This window comes from Mus caroli, chromosome 9 (assembly GCF_900094665.2).
Source record: "Mus caroli chromosome 9, CAROLI_EIJ_v1.1, whole genome shotgun sequence".
Classification (NCBI taxonomy): domain Eukaryota; kingdom Metazoa; phylum Chordata; class Mammalia; order Rodentia; family Muridae; genus Mus; species Mus caroli.
Window position 1 is genome coordinate 98027574 of NC_034578.1, and position 12108 is coordinate 98039681.

General features: G+C 42.9%; 1 protein-coding gene across 7 annotated transcripts in view; it reads right to left on the reverse strand.

The window, feature by feature from the left end:
- Cep63 (centrosomal protein 63) overlaps positions 1–12108 on the reverse strand; it is a 40355-nt gene that overhangs the window by 19906 nt on the left and 8341 nt on the right. For all 7 annotated transcript variants that reach the window (XM_021172027.2, XM_021172025.2, XM_021172023.2 and 4 more), the window contains 3 exons: positions 9354–9449; positions 7311–7433; positions 1301–1414 (listed from right to left, as the gene is read on the reverse strand). In XM_021172027.2, coding sequence (XP_021027686.1) covers positions 1301–1414; positions 7311–7433; positions 9354–9449 — 333 coding nt within the window. The remainder of the gene's footprint in view (positions 1–1300; positions 1415–7310; positions 7434–9353; positions 9450–12108) is intronic.

The following is a 12108-nucleotide window of genomic DNA, read 5'->3' on the forward strand; positions in this document are numbered from 1 at the left end:
AAAAAAAAAAAAAAAAAAAGAAAGAAAGAAAGAAAAAACAAAAACTCAATTTGTTCTTTCCCAGTCTAATGTTTATAATTAGGTTACAGCAATGTATCATAGCCTTTAAGAACATAGAGCTTTTTCAGTCAGGTTAAACCCTGATCCTTATCCTACCCCAAGCCCTCCAGAAGGCTCCACTGTCCTACTTTGGTTAGTAGCTTCTTGAAAATGACAAAAGTGAGGTGTAGGGTCCTCCTTGAAAGTCTCAGTAGAGTTATTACTCATAGCAAAACCATTGACAATAGTGTGACTGACAGCTGGGATTTTAGGGGACAAAGAAAACGCCAATGCTTTAAAAAGAAAGGTTTAAAAATGAAGGTTTGGTCTGGAGAGATGGCTCAGCAGTTAAGACCACTTATTGTTCTTCCAGGGGACCTAAGTTCAATTCCCAGCACCCACATGATGGCTCACAACCATCTGTAATGGGATCCATTGCCCTCTTCTGGTGTGTTTGGAGACAGCAACAGTATACTCATATACATAAAATGAATAAAAACAAACAAACATCTCCCTCTAGCTCTCTGAACTTACCCAGCCTGTTCTGGCATCCTAGAAATGAGATAAGTACCAGAGTGGATGGATTGTTATACTACAAATAACATACACAACCAATAAGCACCCGACAGCAGATAGTAGAGGGTGGCTATACATACTCACCACCCTCTCTCTGTTCATTCCTTCTTGTAGTCTTGATTTTAAGGAAAAGGTGAAGGAGCTGGCTATGTGGTAAGAACACATCCTATATTCAGTGTCTATTTAGTTTTACTGAAATCCTTAGTTTTTAAAGTTCCTATTGCTATACTAAAAAAAGCATTTCTGTAGCCACAAAGACATGACTTTCCATTATGATGCATACCAATGCAGTGAGTCTTTCCAATCAAATTATCTGGGTTCCCTGGCTAAGGCTCCTTAGCCAAAGTGCTCAAGCTACCATGGAGATGAGCAGTGGGCTTAGACAGAAGCCAAGTCAGAAGGACCAATGACAGAAGCAGAAAGAAATGGGAAAAAGCAGACAGTGGTCAGGGGAGAGCAGGGTAGGGACCAAGACTAGGAGATTGAAGACAGTATGGAAGAAGGGTGAGAGTGATAGGAGGAGACGAGGAATCTGAGTGTTTTAGATACTGAAGAGGCTAAGCCACAAGTAGAGGAAGACAGACTTACCACACAAAGACTACAGAGAGAATCCAAGTAAGACAGAAAGAGCATGGCAGTAAGTCAGATCCAGTCAATACCCATGCATTGGACAGCTTAAACCTACCTGGATTATCTCCGACTGTTCAGCCAGAGCCTTCCTCTGTGCTTCCAGAGAAGATACCTGTTGCTGATAAATCAGACGCTGCTTCTCCCAGTCCAGAGACTTCTGTCGGAATTCCTGAGGAGGTAAGTAAAGTACTTAACATCTAAGTGCTCCCAGGCTGTGAGACTTGCACAGCGCCCTGCTCCCTGGGCGCCCTTCTCTCAGCAGGAGCCCCATTCCTCACGCTGCAAAGGAGGACTGAATCCTGCTCACACTGTGCCTCTGGATGTCTGTCTTTCTAAATGTAACACCTTAGTGGTGAAGAGGAAGAAACGGCCATGACAGAGGGCTCAAGAGCATTGTTGCAGATCTGCTGCCACCTATGGGCTGTTACCATTTTGTATTTTTCAGAAAAGTGATGCTAAAATAATAATATTCCCTTTGCCATCTAAATTTCTAACATTCAGACCCAGAAACTGAATAGATTCGAACAGATTTCTAAATCAGTAACTCAGTAGCCTGATTCTCACTTCGTATTCTGCCAATAATAGTATCTTTGATAGTCAAAATTTTTATTTCATAGAATTGCAAAAGCTTGAATAATATGAAAAATATGCATCACATTTTATCAGGTACTTATAATCCTAGAGTCAAAACTTCAAAATAGGTAATTAACAGCAATTTCAAATTCTATGTCATGAAAACGGGCCCCACTTTTCTGAAAATAAAGCAAGTCAAGGGGAAGATCCTCAGCCTCCCCATCCTTGTCCTCCAGGGTCTCGAGCTCGAGACTGCTCCTTAGCTAGTGTAAGTCAGCTTCCTGATATTCCATTCATTCACAGTCCGTCTGTCTATATGACATTCTATCACATGTGCCAGCACTGACTCAGGAATAGCAATTAATAAAAATAAACCAAAACCCAGCCCCATTCAACTGGAGGGGCTGGACATGACATGCACACTAAATGAATGAATAAGTAAGAACGTTCAATGAAATCAAACAACATAAACAAACTTTTGAGGGATTCAAAAAGGAAGCCAACGAGTATCTGAATGAAGTAAGAAGTCAATACAGGATATGAATGAAGCACTCAATAGAGACAGAAATACTGAAAAAAACTCAAATATAAATTTTGTAAATAAAATCTCATTGAGTCAAATAAAAGCTCAATGGAAAGCCTCTCCAAATAGAAAGCAGAGTTTCAGGGCCTAATGACAGGTATATTTTACAACGGTAAAAAGAAAATATGAAGGGAAATGACAAGATACACAGGACATTATTAAAAGGCCCAATCTAAGAGCTACTAAGATGACTCGATATGTGAACAATGCTTGCTTGACATGTAAGCATATAGGCCAGATCACTAGAGAATGCTAGGCATGGCAGCAGACATCTGAAATTCCAGTGCTGAGGAGGTAGTGACAGAAGAATCAGGGGCTGGAGAGATGGCTCGGTGGTTAATAACACTGACTGCTCTTCCAGAGGTGCTGAGTTCAATTCCCAGCAACCACATGGTGGCTCACAACCATCTGTAATAGGATCTGATGTCCTCTTCTGGTGTGTCTGAATAGAGCAACAGTGTACTCACATATATAAATAAATAAATAAATCTTAACAAAACAAAACAAAAAAAGGATCAATCTATTTGTTACTTGCAAGAAACATACCTTACAGGTAAAGACAAATATTGCCTTAGAGGGGAAGAACAGATCATCCACTATGACCAAACACGTAACATTACAATGATACAAGGATGGTGCAAAATACATATTAATATGTTATCAAATTATGATATATACTATATATTAGCAAATATCATTTATCATTAATAGAACAGAAATCACGTGATCCTCTTATTTAATGCTGAAAAGACTTCTGATATAATCCAATAGCCTTGAAAAAACTAACAAGAACTATAGCTCATGTCTCCTCCCGTCACCAGCTACACACTAAAGTAAGCTGGACCTACCCCTCACAGGACAATGCTGGAGAGCTGGCCCTGGAGGCATGGGTGTAGATTCCAATGGCATGAGTGCAGGACAGTCAATCCCACCCCTTGCCAGTTGCCACCTCACCTGAGTAAAGCAGGAGAGCTGGCCCTGGTAGTGCGGGCACAGGAAAGCTGGCAGGCTGACCATATACCAGGCCCAGATCCAAGGCTCTGAGTTGGCCAAACCCAACATCTATCCCATTTGTGAACTGCTGTAACCCAAGAAGGGGCCTGGTCCTACAGATTCAAAGCTGAACATCTCCATGACACAGAGTAACAACAGGATATCTGAGACAAGTCCAATTGACAATCCAGTATTGATAGTGTAGCATAAGCCAGAGGGCTCAAACTAGACCAATGACTCACTCCAATGGACATTTGCAAGTGTAGCTGTTTGGACAAAAGGGGATACTATATGACACACTGCCTCTCCCACAGGGAGAGGTTTGGGGTTTTTTGTTTTGTTGGTTTTATTAGTGTTTCCTCTTGGCACCAGGGTTGGGGAGGGGGGGAGGCAGGGATGGGGAGATGAGTGGGATTGGGGTGCATGATGTGAAATTCACAAAGAATCAATTTTTAAAAGGCTATATGTCGGCCAGGTGGCAGTGGTGCTCATCTTTAATCCCAGCACTTAGGAGGCAGAGGAAAGCAGATCTCTGAGTTCAAGGCCAGCCTGGTCTACAGAGTACCTTCCAGGATAGGCAGGACTATACAGAGAAACCCCGTCTCAAAAAGCCAAACAAACACAAAGAAGTACAGCTCAACATAATAAAGGACATATATGGCAAGCCTATAACCAACACACTAAATGGGGAGAAGCCCAGAGCACTGCCACTAAAAGGAGGAATGACAGACAAAGGCATACACTTTTTCCACTGTTACTCAAGTTTGGAGTCTTAGAACAAAAAGCCAAAGGAAAGAAAAGGGATACAGCTAAAGAAACTAAATGATCCTTTCTTTACACAAAATGGTCCGTACATGAGACTCTTAATACCATCACTCAACAGCTTCTAGAACTGATAAACACCTTCAGAAAAGGAGCAAGACATAAAACCCACATCAAAACTCAGTAGCTTTTCCATAACCAGTAACAGCCACCCTGAGAAAGAACTCAGGAGAGCAATCTCATTCATAACAACTTTAAAATACTGCAGAATTAAATAAATACACACACACACATATATGTATATATATATGCATATATATATACACACATACATACATATATACACAACACACACACACACATATATGTATATATATGCATATATATACACACATACATACATATATACACAACACACACACACTTGTGAAATAACATAACCAGGGAAGTAATCTCTTCAATGAAAAATTTAAAACACTAAAGAAAGAAATGGAAGAAGACACCAAGGATGGAAAGGCTTGTCAAGCTCATGGATTGGCAGAAATAGTGTGAAAATGACTATCTTACTGAAAGCAATTTCATAAAGATAAGAACTGAGGAATGTCAACAGGAGTAAGTGGATGAGACAAGGAGATCAAAATAGCTACAAAGAAAGGACTCCAGGAAACTCCAAGGCCGGAGTGTGATCAGCACTATGTCTGTGGATGAAACTCTCAAAGGTTATGATGACAAGGACTTTAAAGATAACAAGGATCTGAATCCAGAGTCAGTGAAGTAACCTGGACCAGAGGATGGCTACCGAGGTTCTGTGCTCATGGTTGGTGGTGCAGGCTGGTGATAAGAATGTGCGGGAGCGCCGGGCAGTGGTGGCACACACCTTTAATCCCAGCACTTGGGAGGCAGAGGCAGGGGCAGGCGGATTTCTGAGTTCGAGGCCAGCCTGGTCTACAAAGTGAGTTCCAGGATAGCCAGGGCTACACAGAGAAACCCTGTCTCGAAACAAACAAACAAACAAACAAACAAAACAAAAAGAATGTGTGGGAGCTGGAAGAAATGGTAGCAGTAGAGAGGCTGGAGGAGAAGCAGTATCTGTGTGCTCCTCTGATTCTAAGTTCTAAACATAAAAATTACAATTCCACAAAGTAAAGTATTGTGGTTGTTTGAATAGGTTTGACCCCCAGAGACTCATGTGTTTGAATGCTTGGCCCATGTGGAGTGGCACTATTGGGAGATAGGACCTTGTTGGAGTAGGTGTGGCCTTGCTGGAAGAAGTGTGTCACTGTGGGGGTAGGCTTTGAAGTCTCCTATGCTCAAGCTTCATCCAGTGTAGAAGTCCAATGTCCTGCTTCCTGCAGATCAAGAGGTAGAACTCGGCTCCTGCAGTACCATGTCTGCCTACATGCTGCCATGCTTTCTACCATGATGATAATGGACTAAAGCTCTGGATGAATAAGCCAACCCCAATAAATGTTATCCTTTATAAGAGTTGCCTTGGTCAGGGTGTCTCTTCACAGCCTTGAAACCCTAACTAAAACAAGTATATAAAGTAGCATTTCTATATGACAGATCACTCAGAACATTTTTAAGCAGTCACACACAATAATATTGAACAGTTTCTCAATTAGGTAAAGTACAGATTCCCAGGTCCCATGCCTACTACCGGATCAGACTCTGAAGTCCCAAAACATCATGTGTGGGGCATTGGGCTATGCACAGACAGCCTGGTTTCCAGTTGAGGCTAGATGTTGAACCCCGGGACCCGGTGGTGATAATTCACCTACATGGAACAGAAGGAGTTCTCTCATGTCTCCTGGGACTCTGGCTCCTGTCAAAGTTACTGCCCCCTCAGCCCCCCACAAGAGAGGTGTGGCTAGTAGTCCCATAGGCAATGTCCCAAGCTTCTGACCTTCAGGCTAAGCTCCTCCCCAGTTACCTAGCAACAGTAAAGATAGCAGCATACCATAAAAAGGGCTGCTTAGCCCCTCCTCACTCTCTCACCCCTCTCTTGCTCTCTTACTCTTACTCCTCTCCCTCTCTCCCTCTTACTCTTTAGACTTTCTTCTCTCTTTCTCTCTCTCCTTTTCCCCTTTCTCTCCTCTTGGCCATGGCCAGTCTCTCTCTCTCTTTTACCTTCTCTCTTCCCCCCTGCCTTTCTATAATAAAGCTCTAAAACCATAAACTGTCTCTGTTCTTCAAGGCCCGCTGTGCAGACTCTCACCTGTGTGGGAACCTCTCCCCTAAGCCCTCTCTCCCATAACCCCAGGGCTACAGGGTGTTGCTCTGGGCCCCTTGGTTTCGGGGGCTGCCCCTTGTCCACCCCCCCACCCCGCCCCCATCGAGTGGGGTCAGTTGCTTAGATGCCCACCCAGGGCTGAGTGGAAAGTGTCTGGCAGCCCTCCCACATCCGCCTGCCCAGAGCATAGGAGGAACTCTGGCCAGCGCGGGTTATCCTCCCTCCCTCTCTTTCCCCTGCCCCTTTTTAGCTCCCACAATCCTGAGTGACTGTTTCAATGTACTGGAGAAGAGCGGGGACTCACTGTCTCCTATCAGTAATCACGGAGTTATGGAACAAAATCAAAATCAGAGAGGGAGGCGAATCCATTGTAACTCATGCTCTACCTAAATGGGAACTGATAGGAAGCCGCCTGATGAGCAGAGCACTCTCTACAAGAAAAAGCCAAGCATCCCCATGGTCACTAACACCTACAGGATCAGGGGTGGAGGAGACAGAGATACGGTAGGATGCTGCCACTAACTGATGCTCCTTGTTTCTCCGAATGGGAGGTACTGAGTACTAGGATATTCTCCAGGATACTGTCCCAGACATGTTGGCTATCCCTGCTACCTCTACTGTGAATGCCAATTTCATGCTCCATCATTTTAACAGTAATAACAAAAAACAAACAAAACAAAACCTCCATATATTTCCAAGTGCTCTGTATGGGAGATCTACACTCTTGAGATTAATTGATGGCTTGGAATCCCATCAGCCACAGGGGAGCATGTGATGGGGACCACCATCCTACACTGACTAGTTCAGTGGCAGCCCCTGAGATAGCAGGAACTTGCTCCGGGAAACAGCTCCATTAGAAATGGCATTTTCCTACATGATGGACGACTGCCGTTTCAACTGGGACTATTGCTGTAGACATACCTCTATTTTTCCAGTTAGCCTCTCAATCTCAGACCGATCCTCTCGAAAACTTTTGGTATTTCCTCTAAATTCTCTTAGTTGCTTTTTCTGCAGCTTCTCATAGCTTCTCTTCAGTCTGCTTAACTGTAAAAACAGTTATTTAAGAGTTAGCAAATTGTAGTGGTCAGATGAATTGGGATTATACAGCAAGAGCACTGCTAAATTACACTATTGAAAATAGATTGGCAGCATGTTAGAGCTGCAAAGCAAAATAAAAGAAGACATAAAAATGGCAAGGCTGGGCTACAGCTCAGCTAGGAGAGCGCTGACGGGCCTGGAGAGCGCTGGCCCGGGCTGGACCGGGCTCCACATAGGTCGGCTGTGGGAGTTGGTGCAGTGATCGCAGAACTAAGTGAAGGCAAGAGAAACAGAAGGGCAAGGTCATCTTCAATCACATGAACAATCTGAGCCAGCCTGGGCTACCTTATCTCAACGTGCATATGCTTGCTTGCATGTGTATGTGAGAGAAATAAATGAAATTTATAAAAGTAATGAAATTTCCAGTCCAGAAAAAAAAAGTAAAATTTAGTTTAATGGCAATTGTCATTCATAGATGCCCCTCCACGACCCACTCCACAGAGGAGAGGAAGCAGTGACTGTTCCCCTCTGAGCCAGTGGTTCTCAAGACATCCTCCTGAGGGAACTGATGATGCACGCTCAGTAGGAGACTTTGACTTAAGCCAAAACAAAAGTAATTTCCCCAATATTAAACATTAAATTGAATATGAAAATAGAATTTTCTTTTTAAAGATTCTATTTTTAATTTCTAATTATGTGTGTTTCTCTCTACGTGGGTATATGCATGCAAGTGCAGATAGATGCCTAAGAAGGTCGGAGAGGATGTCCAAGCCCTCCAGCTGGAATTCTAGGTGTTCTGAGCTTCCTAACATGGTACTGGGGACTGACCCAGGACCCTCTGCAAGAACAGTACACTCTCAACTGCTCACCTAGCTTTGCCTCCCAATTTTCTTACTTAAAAAAGTGTTTTTAAAACATTTTTATTTTTTATTAGTGGTAGGGGAGAGGAGGTGTGTGTGCATCTCAGCCCAGCAAGAGGAGGTCAGAGGACAGTCTGCTGAAGCTGGGTCTCTCCTCCCACCATGTAGGTTCCTGGAATCAAATTCATGTCATGCAGTTGGGTGGCAGGTGCCTCTACCCAATGAGCCATCTGAAAACCCCTGCTTTTCTTAATCGCAGCTCTTTTTTTTTTCTCTCCTTTCCTTTCCCCTTTCTTTTCCTTCCCTTTCCTTTCCTCTTCCCCTTCCTTTCTTCCTTCCTTCCTTCCTTTTCTTCCTTCCTTCCTTCCTTCCTTCCTTCCTTCCTTCCTTCCTTCCTTCCTTCCTTCCTCCCTTCTTTCCTTCCTTTTTGGTTTTTAGAGAAAGGGTTTCTCTGTGTAGTCCTGGCAATTCTAGAACTCACCAGGCTGGCCTCTAATTCACAGAGATCCATCTGCCTCTGCCTCTGCCTCTGCCTCTCAAGTCCTGGGATTAAAGGTGTGCACCAGCACCTCATGGCTCCCAAAATATTTCTAAGTGCTTTGTATCTTCCAATATAAACTTAGAAATTAAAATATTAAATGTTGCCAGGCAGTGGTGGCACATGCCTTTAATCCCAGCACTTGGGAGACAGAGGCAGGTGGATTTCTGAGTTCAAGGCCAGTCTGTCTGGTCTACAGAGTGTGTTCCAGGATAGCCAGTGCTATACAGAGAAATCCTGTCTTGAAAAAAAAAATTAAATGTTCTGTTATCAAGATTTCAATATTAAACAACTTTTTTCCTCTCAGCCAACTGCTGGCCTAGGAACTAGCAAACATGCTTGGACAAGATTCTTTACCTAGATTCAAGGTCAGAGAAAAATATTTCTACCACATTCTTCCCACAGACTATCACACAGGCTGTGCAGTTCTCACCACTGAAATCAGAAACAAGTTGTCAACACAACAGTCAGGAGTTACAGAAAGAGAACGACTACACCTCACGGCACAGCACACAATAAAAGGCTCACTTCCTCCTGCAGCTTCAGTAACTCCTCCTTGTACTCCATGGCCATTTCTTGCTTGGTTTTCTCATGTTCTTCTATCTGCTGATGCAATATTCCAACCTAAAAGCAGGAAGGTCATTAAGTATATTGCTTAATTTCCAAGTACTTGAAAAGTTGTCTTTTATTGTGTTGAGTCTTAGCTTAAATCTACTTTGCTCTAAAAATATACAACTTAATCTGCTGGTTATGGTGATAGCCGCCTGACTGCAGTAAAATGTCCCAGTCACTTAAGAAGAACACGCTTAAGATTAACTAGGTCAAGTTGATTCTGATCAGCACTCTACCTTAAATGGCCTTTCCGTGTGCTTGTTCTATCAACAGCCAAGAGAGCTGTGCTACTTCTATAGGTTCCATGGACATAATTTCTCCCTATCTCCTGCCTGTGCTGCTTTGTACACTTTAAGAGTGTACGGCTACTTAAAGTTGGATTATTAGAGTTCCAGAGTTGAGGTCTGGGACTATTCAAACTATTTTCCATTTCTATTATGTCTTCTCTGGGTCATTCATAACTTATTTAATTTCCAAATACACAGATTTTTTTCAAGGTTACCTTTTTCTAACTTGCTTCTGCTATGTTAAGAGAATTTATCTATGATTTCAAGACTTTGTTCATGGACCAGGATAGAGTCAATTTTGGAAATCATACAATTTGTGCTGCAGAAGAAATGCATGCTCTGCAGTTCTCTTGTGTTGAGTTCTATAGTTATAAACTGGGTCAAGTTTGCTGATCATGCTGTTCAAATCTGTATCTTTATGAATGCTCTCCATCAGTTACTGAGAAAAATGTGTTAAAACTCTCAAGCATGACTCTGGCTTTATTATTTCCTACTGACAGCCCTGGTAATTTTTACATATTTATAAGGAAGGTTAAAACTGTCTTACTATATTATTTGGTCTTATTTTGAGGTTTCCTAGAAGTGCGATCTGAGAGTAGACTTCTGGGTGGATGAGGAGAGTGGCCTTGGAAAGTACAGTGAGGAGATGGAAGGAAGAGCCATAATGGCCCATTCCTGGGCAGACTATGGCAGTTAGCAGTCAGAGCTGTCACTGGGAACCTACTAAGGAAGCAGACAGCTCTGTTTCTGTCTCTGTGAGCAACAGGAAGCTGCTGACTTCACCCATCCTCACCCTGCTACGTCTAGACTTGGTGTGAACAGTTCACAAGGTCCTGAGAGAAGCAGGTGCAGTGGAAGAATAAAGACCCAGAGAGCCACATGGGTGTTTGGTCTGTGTGTATCTATCTATCACATCGAATGCCTGGTGCCATGGAGGCCAGAGGAAGGTGTGTTCTGAGATTGGGACTACAGACAGCTGTTAGCCACCATGTGGGTGTTAAGAATGGAGCCTGGATCCTCTGAAAGAGCAGCCAGTACTCTTATCCCCTGACCTGTTTCCCTAGCCCACCACACTGTTTCTTCTTTGCAGTCTAGCGTGGCTATCATTTGATGGGCTTCCTTATCACCTCCCTGTCTCTGTGTAAGTTGTGTTCTTAAAAGATGTGCCTAGGGGCTGGAGAGATGGCTCAATGGTTAAGAGCGCTGGCTACCCTTCCTGAAGTCCTAAGTTCAATTCCCAGTAACCACATGGTGGCTCACAATGCCCTCTTATGGTGTGTCTAAAAACAGCAACAGTGTACTCATATACATAAAATAAATACATAAATCTTGTTTAAAAAAAAACTTCAAAAAAAACTTTTAAAAGATTTGCCTAGGGCTGGTGAGATGGCTCAGTGGGTAAGAGCACCCGACTGCTCTTCCAAAGGTCCAGAGTTCAAATCCCAGCAACCACATGGTGGCTCACAACCATCCGCAACGAGATCTGGCGCCCTCTTCTGGAATGTCTGAAGACAGCTACAGTGTACTTACATATAATAAATAAATAAATCTTTAAAAAAAAAAAAAAGATTTGCCTAAACTTTAAACTCTAGATTAGCAAATACCATTTGCAGAAATCTAAACTAATACAGCTGGTATTACTAAAGTGTCATTTGACTCTAAGTGTAAATGGCCAACCACTCACTGGGCGATAACTTTTTAACTCTTTGAAAATTTCACACATGTATACAGTATCATCATCAACCAAATCACAACTTGTGTTGTCAGTCCTGGTAGTATATTGGCCTTCAGAAGGGCAAGTGCCATGCAGGCAAGTCTGGTAGAACGAGCGTGAGGCTTAGGGTTAGCATTTACCCACAGTTCGTATTCTTCCCAGACTAATCTGTATAGAAACTCAGAGACAATGCTTCCACCTACACTGCTTCCTGCTTCCCTTCAAGTATTCAGTGTTCTTCTTCTACTGCACCAGCTAAGTTATGAGGACTAAGTCAGGAGCTAGTCTTAAACCTCCCCCCAGCACTACCAATATTAGTGGTGGTGAGACTAGAAATGATTTGATTTTCCTTCTTCTCCCTTATTTTAAAAAAGGTCTGTCTGAGTAGGTTTCACTCCATCACTGAGCTGCTTCTCCTGCCTTGACCTGCTTAACTCTGACTGTTAAAAGCAAGGGCTCAACTTTTACATTTGTTGGGAAGTAGGGGGGTAGAAGAATTCTGGAACTGATCCTAAGGCTTTCAGCATACTAAGCAAGCACTCTACTGCTACACCATGTCCCTATATCTTCAACTTTGCTGTCACCTAACTTTACAAGTGAAGCCAAAACCTATACTATAAACCTGGTGATGTTAATATGGACATATAATATGATGAAGGTTATGCAAAGA